A 26770-nucleotide genomic window follows, 5' to 3' on the forward strand; every position below is an offset into this window, starting at 1 on the left:
GAAGAGAAAGACCAGTGAACAACATACCGAAGAAAATTACTGAAAGAGTAAATGCTGGGCCTTACAAACTTTATTTTGAAATGTGAACTCTGACCTAAGGGTACTAAGGAGCCAGTGAAGTACTTTAAGCACGGAACTGATATGTTTATATCTGTGTTTAGAACGATAAACTGGCTACAGTTGAAGGAAAGCCTGAAACAGAGTAAGTCTAGAAGGAAAGAGTGTGATAGGAGGCCACTGCTCAGAATTTAAGGGAAAAAAAGAAAAAACAATCTCCATCCTGAACTACCGTTACCAAGGCCATCACTGCTAACTTTAATTCAATGCTTTATTGCATTTAAGTACTTCACATTCGCATCAACTCACTTGATTCTCACATTAAGTTTTTAAGATGGGTACTACTGTAATACCCATTTCCAGATGAGGAAAACAAGGCACATGAGGAGAAGTCACTTATCCAAAGCTCAAGGAAGGGAGTGAAGTTCAGGGTCTGGTTCTAGAACCTACACAAGGGTAGACCATTCAGCCTGGTTTGCCTAGGACTTTACCAGTTCTAAGTGTTGAAAACCAGCCATTCCTCCTCCCTGTCCATGCCCCCCATGCCCCACTCCTGGGCAAACCAGGATGGTCAGTCACCCACTAGTCTACACTCTTATCCACGACAGTCTACTGTCTATCTAAAACCAATGTTATAAATAAGGTAGTAAGCAGCAAAGTCAGAATAAAGTAGACAGATCTGAGGGAAACTTGGTGGGTGAAATTGATAGGAATTGATGATTATTTCCGTCTTTTGCTTACTCCAGGTTGTGTGTTCTTCTTTTCCTAGTTCCTTATAATACAAACTGAAATCATTGTTTCATACTTCTAATATAATCCTTTAATGTCATGAATTTCCCTCAAGTATTTTTCACTATCATCCAATTCAAAATAATTTCCCTTTGATTTCTTCTTTGAAACAGGTTACTGAGAAGTGAATGGTATAGTTTTTAAATATTTGGGGGCCTCCCAGGTATTTCATGTTCCTGTGTTACCATTATTTAAATTCAATTGTGATCAGTAACATACTTTGTATAACTTGCACATATTTAAATTTATTAAGCGTTGTTCTATGGTCCAGAATGTCTAACTTAGTAAACGTGTGAGCATTTGAAAAGACTGTGTGTGCTATTGTTGGATGGACTGTTCTATAAATGTCCATTAGGTCAAGTGGTGATAGTGTTGTTCAATTGTTCTATATACAACTGACCCTTGAGCAACTTGGGGGTTAGGGGCACCGAGCCCCTGTGCAGTTAAAAATCAGCATACTGCTTAGAGAGGGTATGGAGAAAAGGGAACCCTCTTGCACTGTTGGTGGGAATGTAAATTGATACAGCCTCAATGGAGAACAGTATAGAGGTTCCTTAAAACACTAAAAATAGAATTACTATATGATCCAGCAATCCCACTACTGGGCATATACCCAGAGAAAACCATAATTCAAGGAGACACATGCACCCCAATGTTCATTGCAGCACTATTTACAATAGCCAGGACAGGGAAGCAACCTAAATGCCCATCGACAGATGAATGGATAAAGAAGATGTGGTATATATATACAATGGAATATTACTCAGCCATAAAAAGGAATGAAATTGGGTCATTTGCAGAGACGTGGATGGATCTAGAGACTGTCATACAGAGTGAAGTAAGTCAGAAAGAGAAAAACAAATATCGTATATTAACGCACATACGTGGAACCTAGAAAAATGGTACAGATGAACCGGTTTGCAGGGCAGAAATAGAGACACAGACGTAGAGAACCAAATGTATGGACACCAAGTGGGGAAAGTGGCGGGGAGTGGGGGTGGTGGTGTGATGAATTGGGCAATTGGGATTGACATATATACACTAATATGTATAAAATGGATAACTGATAAGAACCTGCTGTATAAAAAAATAAATATAATAAAATTAAAAAAAAAATCAGCATACTGCTATCTCTGCCTCAAAAACAAAGGAACCCAAGGGCAGTAAGCTAAAACAGTCAGGTATATATTTTTACATTTTTAAAAAATTAAGCTATATGTCTCTTTATATATATTTATCTTAGGTAACATATAATTAGATCTTGCATTTTTATCGAATCAGACAAACTGCATTTATATTAGGGTATTTACCATTTACATTTAATGTGATTATTCATATGATTCAGTTTAAATTTACTATATTCTTATACATACCATTTTAAAATATACAAGTATATCTTTAGGATATATTACTAGGATTAGAGTTGCTAGGTTAAGGGGCATATCTGTGTATATCTTCACAGATATTGTCAAAATACCCTCTAGAAATTATATAAACATACTCTCCCAACAGTTGCATAAGACTGCCTGTTTCCCTAGACCCTCCATTATAGCAATTAACGTTATTTTCCACAGATATGCAGAAAATGGCATCATTATGCTTTTAATTGACATTTCCTTATCATGAGGTCAATCTTATTTACAAATGTCTAGGAGTTTTATTTCTTTTTCTTTAAACTGCGTCTTCATATCCTTTATCCATTTTCCAAAAGATTAATGTTTCTCTTTTTTGGAGAGTATTAAGAAAATGATTTTGTTGCTAATATTTTCCATCATTTGTTACTTTTCTTTTGACTTTTTAAGGGTTTTTGAAATGTACAATTTCTCTTTTTTTTCTTTTATATAACATATCAGTCTTTTTTCTTTTATGAATTCTGAGTTTTATATGTTAACACATCAGTCTTTTTTCTTTTATGAATTCTGAGTTTTATATGTTTCATTTCTGAGGGGACTTCCCTACTCTAAAGGTTAAAAAAAACACTTCCTCATGTTTTCTTCAAAAGCTTTGAAAATTTATTTTTTAATCACATTAGTTTTGACATAAGATGTGAACTAGGTTTCCAATTTTTTTCCCCACAAGGCTCCACAGTTATCCCCAAACTATTTACTAAATTATCTTTCTCTTATTGACTTGATTTGAAATATCTCTCTTTTCACAGACAGAGTAAATCCCCATATATATTTTAGCTAAGTTTCATCTCATTCTGTTGTCTCACCATCTCTTTTCCAGGCACTTATATCTCTGCTTCATGCAACTGTTTAAGTCAGGCAATTGCTCATTAATTATGTTTTCATTTAAGACAATATGTTTGGCTACGGTTTTCTTTTTGTTCCATGGCAATATTTTTCTGGTGAGCATTTCTGATTTTTCTTTTTTTTTGGGGGGGGAGGAAGAGTAAAATGTAGAGCTTTATTGTGCCTTCAAACTTAAGTTGTTATTCACTTAAAATAGACTGTTAAAAATACAAGATTTTTTTTACTAGATCTTTATTAGAATATAGTTGCTTTACAATACTGTGTTAGTTTCTGTTGCACAGCAAAGCAAATCAGCCATGTGCACACACATGTCGCCATATCCCCTCCCTCTTGAGTCTCCCTCCCATCCTCCCTATTCCACCCCTCTAGGTCGTCACAAAGCACCGAGCCAATTTCCACCAGCCAACTATTTTACATTTGGTAGTGTATATATGTCGATGCTACTCACTTCACCCCAGCTTTGCCCTCCCATCCCACATCCTCAAGTCCATTCTCTATGTCTACCTCTTTATTCCTGCCCTGCAACTAGGTTCATCAGTACCATTTTTTTTAAATTCCATATATATGTGTTAGCGTATGGTATTTGTTTTTCTCTTTCTGACTTACTTCACTCTGCATGACAGACTCTAGGTCCATCCACCTCATTACAAATAACTCAATTTCATTTCTTTTTATGGCTGAGTAACATTCCATTGTATATATGTGCCTTCTTTATCCATTACCAAAACCAGAAAAAGATATCACAAAAAAAGAAAATTATAGACCAATATCACTGATGTACATAGATGCAAAAATCCTGAACAAAACACTAGCAAACAGAAGCCAACAGCACATTAAAAGGATCATACACCATGATCAAGTGGGATTTATCCCAGGGATGCAAGGATTCTTCAATATATGCAAATCAATCAATGTGATACACCACATTAACAAATTAAGGAATAAAAACCACATGATCATCTCAATAGATGCAGAAAAAGCTTTTGACATAATTCAACACCCATTTATGATAAAAACTCTCCAGAAAATGGGCAATAGAGAGAACTACCTCAACATAATAAAGGCCATATATGACAAACCCACAGCAAGCATCATACTCAATGGTGAAAAACTAAAAGCATTTCCCCTAAGATCGGGAACAAGACAAGGATGTCCACTCTCACCACTCTTATTCAACATAGTTTTGGAAGTCCTAGTCTGGTGCTGTTTTTTAGACCCCTTCTCCCTACTGGTTTTGAGATATATTTTTACATATCTTGTGACAGCTCTTCAGTAAGATAACTTCTTTCTGGATCAGCAATTGCAGGTTAGTGTGTCCAGTGTCCAGGCTTCTAAGAATCTCCTTATGACTCAGAGTTATGGGCATGAACAACTTCTTTGTGCTTCTACTTCTCCCCAACCAATTAAGATGAGAAGCTGTGGGGATGTACACAAGGCCTTTCTCACCACAACCCCCTCGCCATTACCCCCAAATATCTGACTCTTGCACATAGCTCATCTGTGTGACTCATTCTTCCCAGCCCTCTTTGTTCTTCCTTTCTGCTTAACTGGGTCCAGGGAAACTTCTAGCATAAGTCTATAACCTGTCTCCGTGGTTTCAAATGAGGGTCTTTATGCTCTTGATGATGTTCAGGGTATACATTTATTTCAAAGAGTAAATGTTGTGTCAGTTTTGTCTGCATCTCAGTTTGGTATTAACTTCCACATTTATCTTGAGGCTGGGGTTTACAGGTCTCTCATAGTTTCACTTTCTTGCTATTAGACTATTTCCCAGGCCTTACTCAGTCATGTTAAAACCATGGCTTCAAAAATGTTGAGTAATTTTTTCTAGTCTTGACATCACCTCTAAACTCGAAACTGCCTGCTACCATCTCCATGTGGATGTCCTACAGGCATCTCAAATTTAACATGTTTAAAGAAGCATTCTCTAAATTTACCCCCCAAATAAGTTCCTCCCCATTTTTCCCATGTCAGTTAGTGGTATCCCATCACTCCCCTAGTTTCTTAAGTCAAAATCCTAGGACTAATTCCTGAGTCCTCCCTTTTATTCCAGCCACTGTCCCCCTTTCAGTCCTAACACCAACCTTTCCTCCAGTCAGGGCCTATGTACTTGGTACTCCCTCTGCCTAGAAAGCTCCCCCAGGCTGAACTTCTCTTCCTTCAAATTTCAACACAAAGTTTATCTCTGAAGAGGTTTTCCTTGGTCACCGTGTCTTAAATGGCCTTCATCGTGTATTACTGTTCCTCTAACAACTCATCCTGTTTTCTTTGTAGTGTTGATCCCATCCTCGAAGTAATTTATTGCGTTATCTCATGTACCGCTTTCACTGTAAGGCTGGGGTGAAGCTCTTCCAATTCCGTGCTGCCTCCCCGGGATGGCGCCCGTCCTGTGCACTGCCAGATTCCCAGCACACAAAACCATTATTTGCACATCACAAACAGTAAAATCTGCTTCATTAATGAATGGTAATTAATAGGAAAATTGCTACTCTGAAACACTAGATAAAAAATTTTCTAGACTCAGAATTCCCATATTCAGTTTCCTTTCATTTAGTCCATCAAAAGCACCATATGGGGATACCTACACCACCAAGTGACACACAGATCCACATCTCTACCAGATTACATTTTATCATTTTATAAATGACAATCCCATCAAAGTATACACACAAAGCAAGAGTGCTTTAGAAGTCTAAAACAGATTTTCCTCTGTTTGTGAATATATATGTATATATTATCTTCAAAATGAGATAATGTAATAGTATTAGATTATCACATTCATACAAAGATAACCACCATCTTTAAAAACAGCAGTGTGGCGCAGGGTTTTACCTTTGTAGGTATATGTTATTAAATGTCTTACATTTCTTAGGTACATTATTAAAATTCAGGCAATATATATTACATTAATACTTTTATGAATTTAATTTAAAGTCCTTGAGCTAGCTTTCCCCCCATTTTCAATTCTATGTTAAAAATAAGCGCTGGCAGCATCATGCTTCTGTAGCTGGCCTTCTGATTTTCAGGCAGAAAGGCAGCTAAAAGACCATTAGGGCAATTCTGAAATGAAATCCATTTTTTTTTTAATACAGTGAATTTACTTACTGCCTCTTTCTCAAGAGGCTAATTAACTTTTAAAAGCTCCTACAAGTATTATAAGGAGTATACTATTAGACAGATACTACATGTACAATAGTTTCTTAAGGTTTTCACTGTTGAACATTGAGTTTCATCTCATTCTCTGGCTCACTCCCTCAGGTGTAGAGAACTAGTTAAGAGTCTCCCTCCGAGTCTTACAACAAAATAAGCCAGGCAAACTGCAAGTTCAAGACTTTTCATGAACCTATGAGAGTGCTTAAGTCACAGGGCAACCAACTAGCCCAAAATCTAAGGTGACACAGACATCTGCAGGCAGACACAGAACGCAAGCACTTACTTACCTGGGGCAGATGCACCTGGACACTAGAAAACAAACTGAATAAAAAATAGGCAAAAGACCTGAACAGACACCTCACCAAAGAAGCTACAGATAGCAGGTAAGCATATGAAAAGAAGTTCAACGTCATATGTCATTAGGGAATTGCAAATTAAGATAAGCTGTGACATATAAGTTAGAATGGCCAAAATCCAAGCGCTGACAACACCAAATACTGGCAAGGATGTGGAGCAACAGGAACTCTCATTCATTGCTGGTGGAAATGCAAAATGGTATATAGCAAGTTTGGAAGACAGTTTGGCAGTTTCATAGAAAACTAAACATACTCTTCCCATACAAAACAGCAACTGTGTCCCTGGTATTTACCTAAATGAACTGAAAAAGTATGTCCATGCAAACACCTGCACACATGGTGTATATAACTTCTTTATTCATAACTGCCAAACTTTGGAAGCAACCAAGATGTCCTTCAGTAGGTGAATGTTAATAAACTATGGTACATCCAGACAATGGAAAATCATTCAGCACTAAAAAGAAATGAGCTATCAGGCCATGAAAAGACATGGAGGAATCAAATGTATATTACCCAGTGAAAAAAGCCAATACGAAAAGGCTATATACTGTATGATTCTGATTGTCAAACATTCTTAAGGCAAAACTATGGAAATGTTAAAAAGATCAGTGGTTGCCCAAGGTTACGAGGAGGGAGTGATGAATAAGCAGAGCATAGAGGATTTTTAGGGCAGTAAAACTACTGTGTATGATACAATAATGGTGGATACATGTTATTATATATTTCTTAAAACCCATAGGATGTACAACACCAAGGGAGAACGCTAATGTCAACTATGGACTTTGGGTGATAATGATGTGTCAATGCAGGTTCATCAGTTATAACAAGTGCACCACTGTGATGCAGGATGTCGATAGTGGAGGAGGCTGTGTGTGTGCAGGGATGGGAATAAATGGAAACTCTCTACACGTTCCCCTTAGGAGCAGTGAACCTAAAAAATAAAGTCTGTAAATTTAAAAAAATAGTATGGTATTTGCAAAAGACAGACACATGAAAGTCTAGAAACAGACCAGTATAAATACAGGAAGCTGATTTTTCACAAAGTTGCAAAGGGAATTCAATTGAGAAAGGAAAGTTTTTTCAACCAAAAAAAAATTATACATAATATTACCAGATTACCCACTTTGAATTCTGCAGTCTAAAATCTCACTACTATCTGGTGAAATTTAGCATCAAAATATTATACATTTGAAGTTTACCTAGAAAGGTAATCCTAAATACCTAGCACTTTCCAAAACCATCTGGAAGTACAATGCTGACATACTGGCCCGTCATTTTATTAATGAAATGATTAAATTCTTTCGAAAGCCTATGCTTTAAAATAAATGTTTATTAAAAAGATGAGAAGTAGAAAAACTAAATCACTAATAATTCTTACTTAATATATCTTGTCTTAGGAAAACAAACACAGGTTTTACTTTTCTCTTTTTCTCCCGTTTCATTAAGATATATATTGGCATATTACATTGTATAAGTTTAAGGTATACAACACATATATGTACATATTGTAAAATGTCACCACAATAAGCTTAGTTAATATCCATCATCTCACAGTTAATATTTTTTTCCTTGTGATGAGAACTTTCAAAATCTAGTCTCCTAGCACCTTTCAAATATACAATACAGTATTGCTAACTATAGTTGCCATGCCGTACATTACACCTCTTATAACTGGAAGTTTGTACCTTTTGACCATCTTCACCTAATGCCCCCACCTCCTAACCCCTGCCTCTGGGAACTGCAAAGCTGATATCCATTTCAATGACTTGGGTTTTTTAGATTCCAAACACAAGTGAAATAATACAGCATTTGCCTTTCTATGTCTGACTTATTTCACTCAGCATAATGCCCTCAAGATCCATCCATGTTGCCAGAAATGACAGAATTTCCTTCTTTTACTATGGCTGAATTATGTGTATATATGCATATCAAAATTTCTTTATCAATTTATCTAAGTCAGTGGACACTTAGGTTGTTTCCCTATTTTCTTTTCTTAGGAATGAAATTACCCTCCAGTAAATTAAAGCATGTGAAAATGTGGAACAGGGTATAAGATATCTCAAACCAGTTAGGGATCAAATTTATATACTCAATAAAAAAAAAATCTAATAAGTACAATTGATAATTAAAATCAGGTCAGGAGCTTGGCCAAAATGTAGGGTAAAATTTCTCTCTAAACTTTGACCAAGATATTGTCCTAACTTCATGCTTTTATGCACTGTTTCCCCTTTGCTAAAATATAGCAGGGAATGATGGAATATAAAAACAAAATGAAATAAGAAAAACATAACCAGAGTCAAAAATAAAATAAACATTTCAAAGTATCAGAAACAGAAAAGAAGCATAATGCTGTGAGTGAACCGAAAACTTCAGCTTGTCAAACTAGTCTGCAATGGCAGCCTGGGGATTAGATGGTGGAAGAAAAAGGGGCGAGGTAGTAGTCCTGCCTCTACTAATAGGACTCAGACTCACTGTTTGAAACGAGGGGCTGGAACAGGGGCTCTCCTTATTACTAATGAAAGAAGGAAACAAAAAGCACAGACTACTGCCTAGGGCTATGGCTTTTAAGAAGCAGCAGGGAGGGCAAAAAATCAGCCTCCTTGGAGACAGGAACTGAACCTAAAATGATCATGGGTCAGTGACTAAATCTACAAAATCACTTGTATTGGCTTGGAGTGCGAGCTTCGTATCTCAATTATTGGCCCTCATCCTAGACTGCACTGAGGGTGGGGAGTGGTGGAGGCAGTTGGCAATCAGAGCAAGGAGAGCAGAGGTAGAAGTGGTGAACCAAACAGGAGAGTGAAAAAAAATTCCAAAATTTGTAGTGCTCAGAGAGAAAGCAGCAAACTCAACAATCGGAATATGTGTTCATGTCCAAATGAAAGTAACTTATAAAACTGCCAAAGAATGTAAAGAAAATGTAGTTGTGATATTCAGATAAATAAAAGAGGGAATAAAATCCATTTTTTTAAAAAAGGAATTATTTAACAAGCAAAGCCACAAATCAAATAAAACAGGAGAGAACCAGAGAAATCTTCCTCATAGGGACTTCCACTGCCAGATAAAATGCAGTAGGTGGCAGCAGCCCAAAACTCCCGCTGCAATAGCTAGAAAAAAAATGTTATCCGTTACAAAATTTACATTTTTAAATATATGAGAAAGCTGTTGAAGCAAGAGAACAAAATGAATTAGAACTCCAGAGGATGGGAGTTGATCCAAAATGAGCAAAACAAAAACAAAAAACCAAACCACCTGCTGCTTTCTCCTCAGGATACACTGATTTTAAGTATGGACTGAGAATCAGGCTTGGGCCACCCTGAGGGACTCTACCAGAGGAATAAAATCAGCACAACTTTCAGAGGTCAGCTATGTCTCTTTCAGAGAAAGTGCAAATCTGAGGTGTCCCTAACAAGAGGCTGATTTTCTCCAAGGTAAATTTGCTAAATTCTGGGTTGCATTTAAAAAGCTAGGGAACTAGGATGAGTGTGTCTAAAAGCCATCATGAAATCTCCCATAGTCTGTATGTTGAAGACAAAATTCTGCTAATGGGAGGATACTTGCTTTAAACACAAAACACATCCTCTTCAAGACACTTGTTAGAATTTGAAGGTATAAAGGGCAGGAAGTCAAAGGACTAAATAAATATTTCTTGGGGAAGAACTGAATTATCAAGTCCTTTTGGAACTCTCAATCAAAAGCTTAGAAGGTCCACACCAAAATAATAGGAATAAACTAGCAGTCTTACTAAGACTACAAAGGAGCCCCACCCCCACCTCCATCCCTGATTATATCATCCCCTCACTCTCTCTGCCCGAATGAGAAAAACGAAAACCTTCTCTGATGAAAGATATTATCTGGAACTCTAGTCATTTAACACACTGTCTGACATACAATAAAAAATTATCAGACAGAAACAAGGCAGAAATACATGATTGGTAATCTAGAGGAAAAAGAGACAATAAATACAGACTTAAATAATCTAGATACTATTGTTAGCATGATATTCATGGATTAAGAGATTCAACACTGAATTAGGAGATATATTCATGGATTAGGAGATTCAACACTGAATTAGGAGATATATTTATGGGTTAGGAGATTCAACACTGCAAACAGGTCAATTCCCACAAATTAATCTAAAGATTCAATGCAACTCTAATCAAAATCTCAGCCAGAATATTTGTACACTCAATCTCTCATGTGGCTTCCACTATACCCTCAAAAGGGAACAAGAGTGAAAAAACAAACACTGTGTTATGTGTTAGTATTATTTTAAAAATAATTTTGACCTTGCAGGGGCCTACACCACACTTGGAGAAATACTAAACCATCCATGCCCCACTTGCCTAGATGATATTTTACACTTCGTTCTTCTCAAACCTCCATGATTTCCTTACTCCCCACATTCACTTGCAACTATTGGCCTTGTTTCCTAGATAATAAAAAAACTATTTAAATACGTATAAGTAACGTTTAATATAAAAATGTGTGCATGCACACACACACACACACCCTTCTAGGCATATATAATTAGAAGAGAACTTCCACAAACTCACTGGAACATCTACTCTCCCAACCCATCTGCACGTATATCTACATACACTGCCTTCCCTCCTCTAACTATGGATGAACCATCTGTACTCCTATCCCATCCACTCTAATAACAGATCCTTCCTTATCATACCTTCTCAATGATTTATTTCCAGCACTTTACCCTTTCTCTCTCAAATCATCAATCTCATCTTTCCTTTATCACCCTCAAACACATATCCTTCTCCAGCTATTATTCAACTTTGCTGCTCCCCTTCTTTACAGCAAAATGCCTCAAAAATTCTGCCGATATTTACTGTCTATTTACTCCTCTCACTTACTCATGATCTTATTAAAATCAAGGTTTATTTTCCACTCCACCTATACCCCAAGACCTCCATGTTACTAAAATCAATCCTCAATTCAGCAAATACCTGACTTAGCTTATCACTTCCTCCTTCTAATGACACTGTCTTCACTTTGTCACCTGGCTTTCTGCTCCTATCATACTAGCTACTTTTTCTTCATATATTCTCAACCTTTGAATTTGGAAGTACACTAAGGTTCAGATCTTGGATCTTCTCTCTTCTCTATTTACATTCATTCCTTACATAAGCTACTTAATGCTCTTAAATACCATATATATTCCATTGAAACCAAACTGATATATAGACAGCACCTCTCTGTTGAATCTAGCCTTGTAAATCTAACTGCTCACCTAACTTCAGACGTCTAATGCTGAACATATGCAAAACGAAACTTCTGACCTCAAACTCCACCTTGCTCCTGTTAGTCTTCTTCTTTTCAGTAAAAGACAACTCCATCCTTACAATTTCTCAAGCCAAGTATCTTAGAACCATCCTTTACTCCTCTATTTTTCTCATATTCCACCTTCCAATGTGCTATCAGGTCAATCTTAAAAATAATCAGGGCTTCCCTGGTGGTGCAGTGGTTGAGAGTCTGCCTGCAGATGCAGGGGACACGGGTTCGTGCCCTGGTCCGGGAAGATCCCACATGCCACGGAGCGGCTAGGCCCGTGAGCCATGGCCACTGAGCCTGCGCGTCTGGAGCCTGTGCTCCGCAATGGGACAGGCCACAATGGTGAGAAGGCCACGTACCGGAAAAAAAAAAAAATCAGAATACAACACTTCTCACCACCTCTACTGCTTCACCTTAGTCCAAGTACACTGTCTCTCACCTTGACTGCTGCACTGGCCACTTACTGGTTTCCTTGCTTCCACATTTACCACCCCAGTTCTCAACACAGTAGCTAGTGTAATCCTTTAAAATCATGTCATATGATGTTTCACTACTCTGCTTAAAAGACTTAATGGCTTCCAATCTCCTCAAAGTAAAAATGAATGTCCTTACAATGGCCTCCAAGTCCATATATTATGTGGCTCCTAACTACATCTCTACTTGTCTCATATACTCAACTACTTGCTCACTCTGTTCCAGCCACACAGGCACCCCCTTGTTTCTCTTGGATAATATTAAGCCAACTCCCACCTCAAGACTTTGCACCTGATATATCCTCAGTCTGGATACTTCCTTCAGGATGCCCTAACCTCCTCTATATAAATAGCAACACTCCTCCCTCAACCTACTCAGCACATCACTGCTACCATCCTAACTCTGCTTTGATTTTCCACGTAGCACTTATTGCATAGTGATATGCTATGTATTATATACTATCTTAACTTTTCATTTTTCTACTAACCACCCACCCCAACCCTCAAAATGTAAGCTCCATAAACACAGATGATATTTGCCACTTCTTTTTTACTAATACATCTCAGTATTAAGAATGGCATCTGGGCTTCCCTGGTGGCGCAGTGATTGAGAGTCTGCCTGCTGATGCAGGGGGCACAGGTTCGTGCCCCAGTCCGGGAAGATCCCACATGCCACGGAGCGGCTGGGCCCGTGAGCCATGGCTGTTGGGCCTGTGCGTCCGAAGCCTGTGCTCCACAACGGGAGAAGCCACAACAGTGAGAGGCCCGCGTACCGCAAAAAAAAAAAAAAAAAAAAGAAAAAAAAAAGAATGGCATCTGGTGCATTCCTGGTATCTAATACATATTTGATAAATCAATGAATGAACGAATAAACCAAAGTAAAACAGAGGACTCGGAAATACATGCATATGTGTGTGTGTGTGTGTGTGTGTGTGTGTGTGTGTATCTCACTGCAGTGGTATTACAAATCAATAGTGAAAGTGAGCCATTCAACAAATGCTGCTAGAACAATCAAGGAGAAAACAAGTTTTTAAATATTAAGACCCAAAAAGGCCAAAGTGTAAAGGAAATCATGAAAGGAAAAGATTGAGGGATTTCCCTGGTGGTGCAGTGGTTAAGAATCCACCTGCCAATGCAGGGGACACGGGTTCGATCTCTGGTTCCGGAAGATCCCACACGCCATAGAGCAACTAAGCCCGTGCGCCGCAACTACTGAGCCTGCGCTCTAGAGCCCACGAGCCACAACTACTGAGCCGCGTGTCACAACTACTGAAGCCGGCGGGCCTAGAGACTGTGCTCCGCAACAAGAGAAGCCACCACAATGAGAAGCCCACACACCACAACGAAGAGTAGCCCCCTCTCGCCGCAACTAGGGAAAGCCCGCACACAGCAATGAAGACACAACGAAGCCAAAATAAATAAAATAAATAAATTTATAAATGAATAAATAAAATTATTAAAGTTATGAGAACTAAAACAATTTTTAAAAAGAACAGATTGATATATTTGACTATATTCTTTTTTGTACATTTCAAAACAAAAATTTCACAAGCAAAATGAGGAGCCACAGGATCAAGGATATTTAAAATAAGGTACCATTTCACATTCACTTTCCAGAACATAAAGAACTCTGACATTATGGCAAGTATTGGTGACCTAGTAGAGTAATGGAAACTCAAATTACACAGTACTACAAGAGGATAAACTGATGTAATTTTAAAGGGTAGTTGGTACTATCTCCTTGGAGTTGAAGATGGATATACACACCTTATGATCCAAAATTTCACTTCTAAGTATTCAACCTCGAATCACCCTTCACTACTTTATTCCTAGTATATGCACACCAGAATACCCAAGAATGTTCGTAACTGTTTTGTAAAGTTGCAAAAGTTGAATACATCTTAAATGAGTATCAACATGACAACAAACGAATTATAGTATAAAGAATGAAATTATATACTGTATGGTAAAGTGAATCATGTAGATCCACATAAAAAACTTGGCTAAACATAAAAAAAAAAATGTTACACAGAAAATGTTGCAGAATAGTGCTAGCAACACAGTAGTATTTATACAGAACAATGGTTTTCAAAGTGTAGTCTGGGGATCCCTAGGAGTCCCCTATTCCGGGTCATAATAAAACTAAGACGTCATTTGCCTTTTTCACTCTTGTTCTCTCTCAAGGATAAAGTGGAGTTTTCTAGAGACTGCATGCAGAAACAGAACCATGATAATCCAGCTGTCTTTTATTAAGCCTAATATTAAAAAGATTTGCAAAACAATGTAAAACAACGCCACTCTTTAAGTGTTTTTTTTTTTTTTGGTCTTGGACAGTATAGTTATTCTTTCATTAAAATGTTATTTATGTTAATAGATGAAGATTTATTATTATTAAATATATTAATACATATTTAAATATCAGTTTAAATTTTAAATAAGCAAATATTTATAAATACAACCCACATAAACAAATTCTTTGGTGTCTGCAATAATTTTCAAGAGTATAAAGGGGACATAGAATAAAAAAGTTTGAGAATTGCTGATGTGGAATCCAAAATGTACAGAACTAGAGCATGTAACAAGTATGTGTATATACATATATATCTCCCTATGTACATAAACTGGTCAAACTACATAGGCATAAAAAGTAAACTCACAGGAGGGGTCACCTACGGGGTATGAGTAGATCAGACTTAACGGGATACCTGGGTGCCTTCAAATGTGGATTATTTTTTCTTTAAAACAGAAACAGGAAACCCAGATTCAGAGCAAATACGGCAAAATGAGGAAGTACATGCATCTTTATTTTTCAATTTTATTAACTTTCCTGTATAACTGAACCTTTGGGGGTAGGAGCAATCTATCATTTCCTCTGTAAATCTATTTTCTACAATTTATTCCCCTTTACTACCATTATTTTTCCCTTTCAATTCCTGTGAAGTCCTCTGTTTGCAAGTTGCTTCTCTCCCTAAAGCAGCAATTTAACAAACATATTAGCTGAGATTTAAGCTACAAAAGTTTTTTCTCCTTTCTAAGTGAATATGAAATTTAAATGACAATGGCTGAAAGGATGATAAGAATTTTACAGATGAAACTATGGATTTATGACCTCATATGACTCACATCACATAACATAAATCTGATGCTGTTAAAAAGATTTTCCACTAATAAAAATTAATTTCAATATGAACTGTTGACACTAATGAAATCATCAAAAATACTGGTTTTAAATACTTTTCGTCTATAACTATATAATCTATATGTATAGTATTATTCCACAGGAAAACAGAATATTTCAAAGCTGAACATGGTTGAGCAATACAAATTATCAACGTGACAAAATTATAACGTTTTAAAGTAAAATAGTTACTCATTAATTCAGGAAATACTGAGTCTCTGCTATATTCTAAGCCCTGGAGATATAAAGACACAAGACAGACAAGTACTCTGCTCATTCCAGGAGGTAGACAGAAAGTCAAAGTGAACAAATGCACAAAATAATTCCCAATCATGATAGACACTGAAAATTAAGAAATAAAGAAAACAAAGTGGGATGTTGTGATTTAAGAAAATGACTGGGTGGGGAGACTTGTAAAGATTCAGTGGACAAGGGAAGATCTCAGAGGAGGTAACATTAAAGCTGGTACACTAAGTGATACCAGAGCCAGTAGCCATACAAAAATCTGTTGGCCAGAATGTGACCTATTTCAGAACAATAATAAGAACAATGTGGATGAAGAACCAATGAACAAGGCTGAAAACAGTGCAGGCTGAAGTCAAATGCTAGGTAAGGGCTAGACCATGTAAAGCTTAGATTTTATTCTGAAGGTAGTGAGAAGCTATCTGCAGGTTTTAAGCAGAGTTAACATGATCTGATTATCCTTAACTGCTTTGTGAAGATAAGAAGGACAACAATAGCAAGAAGAAGACCAGTTAGGACACCACTGAAAGGGATAATGGGAGTGGCAGCAATGGAGATGAAGAAAAGTTGAGGTATTTGTTTTATCTTGGAAACAGAACAAAAGTACCTGAGGGATTGAGTGTAGGGGGTGAGTGAAATTGAGGAATCAATGAGGACTCCTAGACTTTTGATGAAAATTAATGATTTCCTATTTGAAATATTAGTTCCTTAATTTTTGTATTGTTAGCTATTTCCACAACAGTGATATACCACAACCACTCCAAAATGCAGTGGCTTGAAATAACAATCATTTATACTTTCTCCTGTGTCTATGAGTTCGTTGTACTCCAGGCTTGGAGTCAAGCTTCCGGTTGGGTCTGGTTTACTCCACATCTCCCTCATCCTCTTTGGACCAACAAGCTCGCCAGAACATGTTCTTCTGAAGTTAATGAGACACAAAAAGGACAAGCCCAATCACTCATGCACATGTTAAGCCTCTGTTTGGGTAACGTCTACTAACATCCCACTGGCCAAAGCAAATCACACGGCTGAGCCAAAATCAAAAGGCAGAGAAGTACACTTCTCCTCTAGCAGAAGGACTGCAATATCACATGGCAAAGACCAAGGATACATGGAGAAAAGAAGAACAAAAGCAAATAATTCAATCCACACCAGTTTCTATATATTCAAATCATGAGTCACAACTGTAGAAGGTCACCAGTTTTTGGAATGTTCCAAATCATTTCTCAAGATAACCACAAGTAAGATATAATTAGTTCTCTTAATTAATACCTATTTTTATTAAGTAATTACATGAACATATTCAAATTCTACTTTATTACCAAAGACTATATTTAGCTACACTACATGTGTTGTAGAAAAAAAATGACACTAGGGATATTTTTGAGATTAAGATAACATGAAAGAAAGAAACTGATTTGAAATTTAAAACAATTGTATAGTATAGTCAAAGACATCACTAGAACAACTAGAGAGTAAAGACAGGCAAGCAATCAGAATACACTTCAAAGATTTTTTTAAGGGGAAAAAATAAGTATTTACTTATTTTACTTTATAAAATCAAACCATTTCATTGTATAGAAGCCATTATACTTCATAGATATTTTCTAAAAAGCAAAATTGCTAAAAGCAAAATTGCTAAAAACAAAGTTAAGGGCTAAAAAACAACCTAAAAAAAAATCTGCAAAATATATAACAAACAAAAGGTCCATATCCTTACTATGTATATCAAGTTCTTACTAAACACTAAGAAAAATAAGACTATTCTTATTCATATCTCTCGTCGACTTTAACATTGTCTCATATGCTTAAAAATTTCTTGAAAGAATAAATGAGCTTAATGTGTCCTGGTGAAGTTTGGAAACATGATACATACTTTAGATGGAAGAGAACCAAATTATGAAGAACTTTTAAAGCCAAGCAGAGAAATTTAAATTTGTTGTAGAGGTTATCACAGGCTCAGAGGAATGACCTAAAGAAAGCACTGTTTTACTACGGTTAATTGGCCAACTGTTACCAAAATGAATTACATATAGAGAGGCTAAGATTAAGTAGAGCACCCAGGAGGTGATGAACAAAAATTCTAGATTAGGGGAAAAGAATTCAAGAAGCATTCCAAGAAAAAGATTAAATACCGTAGAACAGAGAAATATAATAGAAAATAATCAAAGAAAACTCTAGAATCTAGCCTGGGCAGTGCTTCTCAAACTTCAATGTGCACAGAATTCACTTAGGAATCTTGTTAAAAGGCAGATTCAGTTCAGTAGATTCGAGATTCTGCATTTATAATAACCTTCCAGGTGGTGCCACTATTGTTGATCTTAAGATCATACTTTTAAGTAGAAAGGGTCTAGGAAATAAGAGTAATTATGGAACAACTTAGATAAGAGAGTCAGTTTTCCCAGAACCCAAGACAACAATCAAGCCTCATATTACATGCTTTCTTATCAGCCTGTGTCCCTCCTTCTTAGTACTTACCAAAGCTCCAGTTTTACATTTATTTTTGTGATTATTTGTTCAATGTATTTCCCCCCACTGAGCTCGGTGTCCTGTTTGGCTCACCACTTTAGTCCTGTTATCTGGACATCAGCACACATCTGGCACATAGCAGGTGCTGAATATTTGTTTAAGAAATGAATGCGGCTTCCCTGGTGGTGCAGTGGTTAAGAATCTGCCTGCCAATGCAGGGGACACGGGTTCAAGCCCTGGTCCAGGAAGATCCCACATGCCGCAGGGCAACTAAGTCTGTGTGCCACAACTACTGAGCCTTTGCTCTAGAGCCTGCGAGGCACAACTACTGAGCCCGCTTCCCACAACTCCTGAAGCTCACATGCCTAGAGCCCGTGCTCCGTAATAAGAGAAGCCACAGCAATGAGAAGCCCGCGCACCGCAACGAAGAGTAGCCCCCATTCACTGCAACTAGAGAAAGCCGCGCACAGCAACAAGGAACCAAAGTAGCCGAAAATAAATAAATAAATTTATTTTTTAAAAAAATGAATGAATGAGTCAACGAAGAGAAATGCTAAAAGAGACGCTGGATTGAACAGAGGAAGGTAAGTGAGAGACACTCCAGTGAAAAGATATATGTTGATCAGAATGAAGACAAAGGCTGTCAATGTAGATCTGATTGCTATCACATTAGACATGAGCATTGGTAGCCATGTAAGTAAAGGAGCGTATATACAAAGAGAGAAGATCTAAGGAAGCTTTGTTGGACAAACAGCCAGAGAGAACCTAGAGGAAGGGCCACCAAAGAATACAGTCAGACAGGAGATTCTGAATGCAAGAAAGCACAAATAATGAAGAAAGTCCTAACATATATCATCTAAAGATCGACTAAAGATCGACTGAGTAGTGGATTCAGAAGCTATTATGCTTAAACATCTTTCTGTGAACATGTAGATGTAGAAGTCCGATTTTGGTATGCTAAGAAAAAATGAGGTGATAGGGAAGAAGTAGTAGTACTTGCATGTACAAATTCAAGATAATATAATAGCAAATTGGGGGGGAGATAAAAATTATAGTGTTTCTCTACTCAGAGAAATAGAAAATATGTTCACCTTTGCAAATGCCCACAGGAGCCAGGCTGGCATATATAAACAAACGAAGTAGTCTCGGGATAGAATAATAGAGAGTGGAGGAGACGGAATCAAATTAGAATGTGTAGGCCCCACATAAAGACAGCAGCTGACACAGCGCCACCAGATTATTGCTTCAAAAAAAATGAAAAGCTAATACTGTCAAAATTTCCAATTTTTATTTTTCAAGAAAACCCCCAAATCTGGATAGGTGTGTGAAATTTCCTGAATTGGATAAAAAATATATTCAACCTATAGGGCACTACTTTACTCTTTCTGATCCAAATAAAGTCTGAGTTATCAAGAAGTAAATTAAAAAATGGCCAAGCAGAATTAAGAACGTGGCTGATGTTAAACAGTATAAATACGGAGCAATATGTTATGCCACTACAGAACTGATTAAATGTTGAGGACTAGTTCAGCAAATGATAAAGGTACCAAGAACCAAAGGAAGCAGCACTTAGACATGAAGTATAAAAGAGAGAGAAAGGCTGTCTAGGGTAAAAGGAAAAGATTTTAGGAAGGAAAAGTGCAAGGGTTTGAATGCATGGAAGTCCATATCAAAGTCAAAATAACATAAGAGTTGGAAGCAACAGACAATTCAGTGGAAACTGACACTATTACACTAAAAGAAATGTAGAATTTTGATTATGAAAATTATATTTTCATTTATTTTATTCAAAATGTGAACTGTAAAGACACTTTTACAAGACCTTTTAATCCGACAATATTTAAGAACAGATAATGATGGTTATCTTAAATAGTCTTAGATATTCAAGACAGATAATGAAAAGGAAATATTTTGCCTTGAAAATACTCCACAACTGAGGGTAAGAAGGAGGCACACGTTCCAGTCCCATTCTGTTCTTTGCCCCTTTGTTGAGTTTGCCAAAAATACTTGGAGTATACTCTTAATACTACAGTTAAGACAGAAGACAGACATCTGGCCATGTAAAACTATCTGGACCAATCCACATTCATACATGCTAAAGAGCAGACAGCAGGTTAATAAATTAATAATCACTGTACCAGTCTGGTCTGCATTTAAAACTGACCTAAGTGATATAACATTTCGATTTCCTTTCTTATGCAAGCACTTCAGCTGTCCTTCAGTCAGGTTCAAGCACATTCTAGATAGGTAAGTAGTATTATTCACTCCTTCAAATGATAATCATTTAGCACTTACGATATGCAAAGTGCTGTTCAAAGCACTATGGTAAACATAAAATATTAATCAGTCATGAATAATATCACGAAGAAACATATGCCTAATAGAGGAGATTACAGAACATGTATGCATAAATAATTACAAAAGAAGTTAAAAATCTAAAGAGATACCAGTGAAGAACTATAAAATGTTCAAGAGGGAGATAAAAAGATTAGAAAGAAAATTTCACCATTCAAGGATTCTTATTCAACATAAAAACAAAGGTCACAGTCCAGTCTTCCAGCTCCCAGTCCTTTTCTAACAAGTCATTGCTGTCTTTCAACACTTCTCACACGACTTTTCTACTAAACTCTCAAAGTTTAGAGTCATTCATCCTTAATTCTTCATCATGATTTTATTCCATTTACACTTAATTTATGGTACCACTGAAGATGTTTAATTAATTCCTATCAACATTACACAGAACAAAATCTTTTTACTCGACTCGGAAAAATTGACATCACACACAGAAATGACTCACACCTGGCCTTGCAGATTGTTAACCAGAAATAAAAGAGAATGATATCCACTAGGAACAAAGCTTTGTACTTCCATTCCACATCCATCTAACTCTCCAAAAAAGACCCTTGGGGGTTCAAGGACCATGATAGTAAAGTTCAGAAAGAAGTTTCTGGTTGAAAAAATAACTATCTTCAGTTGTGCTTCTAAACCAATCACAGGATCTAAAACCACTAGCCCCTCCCTCATTCCATAACTTAGGTGCCTTGATCCTTCTGTCAAAAACAACTGGAATTTGTTTTACAGTTAGAGGACTACTAGGAAACTCTACCTCTAACATTAACTCTAGAAAAGACAATTCATCACAAAAGGCAAAGTTTTGCAATAAAAGCCTGAAGCGGGAGGCAGAATGAAAGAAATCAGCATTTGGTTCTCAAAACAAGTAAAAATGTAATTGTCATCAACTTTGTTCCACCAACAGAAACAGATAAAATATATATATTCTAAATGTAGTAACAATAGCTTTTCACTTTAACCAGCGAAGAAAAATGGAAAAGAACAAAAATAAGAAATTAATGTGTCTTCATTCATCATTCTCTTCAACAGATGATCTAATTCCATTTGTGTTAAAATGTTCATGTGCTGCTTCTACAGTAGGTATCTATATATTGATACCCGAAGTATCAATATTATTTCTTTTTATAGAAATAAGATAAATATTAGCCTAAGAACTTAAAGCTCCATGAAGACAGGGTATTTCGTCTGTTCGGTTCACTGATTTATCCACATCTGAATTCCACGTAACACACAGACAGTTCTCAATAAATATCTCCAGCTGAACTGTGCTTAAAACACAAAAGGCTCTCAATAAACATCTGCTGTAAGAATGAATGAATGGATGTCAGAAGAAATTTCTTGACAACTAAATCTCAGAATCAACAGACTATACTCTACCATGTCAGAAGAAAAAGAAGTAGCAATATTTAACATAAAGTTTAACATGAAGTTCCTTTCAGTCTTTAATTATCGTGAAGAAAATGTGATTTCAAAAAACTGGTAATTAACAAGTTACCACTTAGCTATGTGACTTCGTGTAAGAAGTTAGCTTGCAGCATTACATACTGTATCTAGTATCATTAAGGGTAAAAAAAATAGGGATAAAAAATTAGGAAGTAAAACTGAAGAAAAGCAGATAAAAAGCATTAATTACTGAATCACTCTGAAATTTCCCCAACTTTGTGGATCTGTGAAGAACTAAGATTTACCTTTATCAATTTTCTATTTCTATTAAATTGTTTCATACATGAATGTATGAAGCCATCAATATTATCAAGTGTTAGATGTTAAGAAAGTAACAATACACAAACTGGTTTGCAAGGTTGTTTTTGTCAAAAATGAAAAAAAAAATACTTTTCTTTGTTTATATTTCATCTCCCATCATGTTATAATTACCTCCAGCTCTGTCTCCCTCAAAATATTGCAACTCTTTGAAAATAATTATCTTTTGCTCCATTGTCTACTTGTTGAATTACATCTAACCCTGCTTAAATAAAATTCCTATCAAAAATACATTCCTATCAAAATTCTCTAAAGGACTTATCTAACAAGTCAATCAATCACTAATAAAACCCACAATGAAATCTTAACTATCTGTCCAAAAGCAGAGGCCTAGATCATCTAATGCCATAGACTATGTAAAAATATTTCTTTTTAACTTTTAATTGTGTTCTCATGTCTGCATTCGACTATGCTTATTTTACTGCTTCGCAGTCTTGAAGGAAATGTAGCTCTGTGAATTATCAGAAACAGCTTTTCCAATATCAGAGTTACCTAATTTATTTAATGATTCATTACTTTAATGAAAAAGAAAATGACCCAAGTTTTTGAAAGATCCAGTGGAAGATTAATAAGAGCACCAAAATGGTCCAAGTGGAAAAACTAGGCTTTCCCTCACCAAGTACAGACTGGGAATACAAAGTGATTAGCTCCTTCTGTCAATCAGAAAATCAAAATTAATAAAAATCAATTTACACACAGCTCTATTTGCTTCTTATTCCCCTTCAATGAGTAACTAAAATTCACACAGGAAAAAAAATTACAGAAAATCCATCTGAGTAGAAGGATCTTTTTCAAGAAAATCTCCGATACTATAGAGAAAGATTTGCTTAGAATCAGAATATATCAAAAATATACAGTTATTAGACTTGATTTTAAATATTTAAAGGTATTAGAAATTTACATAGCTAATTCCAATAAAACAAATTGCATAATTTAGTTAGACTAAGTTCAATTTAGACTATAAGCTCTTTGAAACATTTTCTAAGGTGTCAATAAATACAGTTTATGAAATTACTTATAAGAAATGAAAACTCAGCTCTTCAACTAGTGATAGTATCTCCAGAAAAAGCAGTAAGTCAAGAGGAAAAGAACTGTTTATGTGCAGAGACTTAAGTCTCTTAAAAGTTAAGTTTAATATTAAAGACTGCATTATTGATTCCATACACAGTGATTCCATATTGAACACTGTCCATCAAACCTGGCATCTCATACTTGTGATACAGGTATTGCCTAACCTATTTCCTCATTAATTTAAGAATGATATAACAATTCTAATGCTGATTTTGATGGCTAACAGCCGAAGATAACAGATTTGCCCTGAGTTTTACTGGACGGCACTTACACATTAAAAAGTCTGCAAGAATACCACACCTCTCAAATTAAGTTTCTTCAGTGCTTCACGTTCTGTTACTAAACAAGTAGAAGATATACTTTTAATCCATATCCTTCCAATACAAAGCTTAATTTTATTTCCTTCAACAAAGTAAACAGGTGTATTCATAACCACAGATTATCCCCAAATATACAGCGGTAGTAAAAGCACTGGCAAAGTTAAGAAACAAACAAACAAACAAAAACTAAAAAAACTTTAATTTTTGCACAGAAACCAGAACACCATGACATTCTTATTGTTACCTTTTAAATGCTTCAGCTGGGTTTCTCTCACATTCCCCGGGCTGTAGGAGGCTCTGAACTGCTGGATCCCTTAGCTTGTCCTCATATCCTTGGAGAAGTCCACTGCGGCAGATCTGGGCAACCAGACCTCTAATAAACCCTCCAACACACAAAGTATCAGAGTCCTGGGCTTTGCAGAAATGAAAGGCCAAAGCCTGGCGATGTAAACCTCTCTGCAAGCTTGTAGGTGAACTTGGCCACAACAGCTCAGTGCATAAGGCTGTCTTGCCACTGCCAGGCCCTCCTACCAATAACACACCCCAGGCAGCTCCTTTTCCAGAGACAACACTAGCATTATTCCCAGAATTCACTACAAGGGGTGGTGTGTTGACAGCACTGTTGCAGCAGTTAGTTTTCTCCTGGAGGCAATGCTGAAGCTTGTGGAAAACCCACTCCCTACAGTAAAACTGCTTCCCCTGCAGTAAACTCGTTTGAGCCATTTTGCAGACTTTCTCTTCCCAAGGATTAGTCATAATAGGTTTCTTAGCGTCAACATTTGCTAGAATCTGGGCACATCAACACAGGTCTTTACATCCATTAGGACGTAACTTGCGTATTAAGTTGACTTTGAATGACAGAGTAACCAGTTACAGTCAAATTCAACAGCCACATAGTCCATCTGCCAACAGCATGTGCATGACTTGATTTGGCTCTTTATTCCTGATAATCAGCAGAGAATATATTAGTTTATATGAATTGTTGAACTGATGGAAAACTGCCTGGTTCCGAACCTTGGCCAACACTTTTCCTATATCTTGATGGGTCGCAAAACGCCATGGTTACATCTGGAGTTTATGTGATTGTGGATGTTTCAAGTATGCAGATGAGACAATACATCTGGAAAACTGAAGAGAAAGCCCAATCTTTCAATTTGTACAAAATGATTTTCCAGATCGCAAGCGTTAAGTCTGTATCTGAAAATTAGATGCAGAAAAGGTGTCCATTATAGTAAATGCTACCAAAGAGATTACATTTATACAGTAGATTGTTAGCACTCTCTTCCTTGTTGAAGGATAGTCACTCAAAGTACTCGACCCCGCCAGTTTTAAGTATATGGGCAACTGCCAGGGAGGGAACTGTTTCAGATTACTGTCTCTTATGTGGCAAAAATGGCAAACCACTGTTAACACCTCCTTAATTCAAAGCATTCATAAAATGCATTTTTCAAGATAGATTCTTAATGAACCTGTTCACAGGCTTCTCGGTTTAAGATGTCCAGGTAATCAATAATTCCCACCAGTAACTAAAATAAAACAAAAATATCTCAGTGCAAAATATCACACGCTAAAAGCTTACTTATCAAAGAATACAATTTACCAGTTACAGTAATCTCAAAAATCCATACACTTCATCTTTGGCACTTTCAAAAAGTTGGAAAACTACCCCAAAATCATAATTACATTTTCCTTTCTGTATTTTTCTGCCTCTATAGTTAGGCTTTCCAAACAGCTACATTTTAATCAAGTTACCCTGGATTTTTAAAACCTCACTGTAGAAAGGAGAAAAAAAAAAAAAAAAAGACTTTAGGCACATGCAGTAACATCCTTAACTCTAGCCAAAAAGGTTTTTCCGACCAGCTTGGGAGAACAGCGCCAGTTCAGGAAGCTCCATTAACTTGCACAGCCCAGCCAGTCAAGGGCTCTGTTTACGCGACTAGCCACACTTCTTTGTTGATAGTTTGCAAAACCTAGGGGATGATTATCAGGGTTGTGGCTAGATGGGAATGGGTTGGAAAGAAAAAAAGGCGGTGAGCTTACATGAATGATAAATCCAAACACAAGTACTATGGGAATCCTTCCTTCCTCTGAGCCGAAGGGGGGAACGTTTCGGAGGGGGATTAGGAATGAAAAATCTACTACTGTGGCCGGAGAAAAGGCTGCGGGGCAGACTGCCCTCCAGGCAGGAAAGGGAAAAGGAGCAGAGGGCTTCAGGACTGGTGGGTGTTCGCCTACAGTTCCGGCCTCTAGTTTCAGCTGATAGACAAAAGGAACTCCGGGATTCCCAGCGACGGGAACCACCTTTGGTTTCAACAGCCCCAAGGAGCCACAGGGGGGCCACCTTGGAGAGGCCACGGACGGAGGTGCAGCCTCCACACCGAGATCTTCCTTACAGAAGGCTGGGAACGCCTCGACACCCCGCCCCGCCCCGAGATCGGGGTGTGTCTTTTGAAGGGGGAGGGGGTGCCCGACGTCCTTGCCAATCCTTGAGGAGGGGTCGCCTCCGGTCGGCGTCCAGCTCCGCGCCCCTACCCCGGGCGCCGCTCCCGCCCCCGCCCGGCCCGCGGCGGAACGACGGGAGAAGTCGGGTCTGGGGCCGGAGGCTGGACAGGGTGGCTGGGTGGGTGGGTCAGGTCGTAGCCCCAGGCACATGTCCCCAAGAATCCGACCTGAGCGTGGGGCCTCGCTTCCACCGCCGCCGCCGCCGCCGCCCCTCGGTTACCTCGGTCCCGGCCGCCGCCGCCGCCGCCGCCGAGGACTCAGCTTCAGACACTTGCTTCGCTGAGAAGCCGCCGCCGCCGCCGCCGCCAGCGCTCCCCAGACTCCAACTGCAGCCGCTTCCTCCGCCCGGCCTGGAGCACGCTCCGGGTTCCAGATCCTCCTCTTGGCCCCCGGCAACTGCCAGTTCCAGCTGCCCCAGCAGCCTTGGCTGTGCTCCTCCCAGCCCCCAATGGCCAACCGCCGCCGCCGCCGCCGCCGCAGCCGCCGTCGTCAGGGCAGTGAC

At 37.7% G+C, this 26770-nt stretch overlaps 1 protein-coding gene across 2 annotated transcripts in view; it reads right to left on the reverse strand.

Annotated features, from left to right (window-relative positions):
• Positions 1-26566, reverse strand: part of ANKRD50 (ankyrin repeat domain containing 50) — a 43882-nt gene extending 17316 nt beyond the window's left edge. Inside the window, exon 1 of one of the 2 annotated variants that reach the window (XM_060105740.1) lies at positions 26489-26566. Coding sequence is in view for 1 of the 2 variants with exons in the window: in XM_060105730.1 (XP_059961713.1) it covers positions 24011-24522 (512 nt within the window). In the remaining variant the exon portion in view is untranslated. Of the gene's footprint in view, positions 1-24010; positions 24526-26488 lie in introns of those variants that run through there. The other variant, XM_060105730.1, reaches the window with a different exon arrangement.
• Positions 26567-26770: the final 204 nt, after the last annotated feature.

Source organism: Mesoplodon densirostris, chromosome 1 (genome assembly GCF_025265405.1).
Source record: "Mesoplodon densirostris isolate mMesDen1 chromosome 1, mMesDen1 primary haplotype, whole genome shotgun sequence".
Classification (NCBI taxonomy): Eukaryota; Metazoa; Chordata; class Mammalia; order Artiodactyla; family Ziphiidae; genus Mesoplodon; species Mesoplodon densirostris.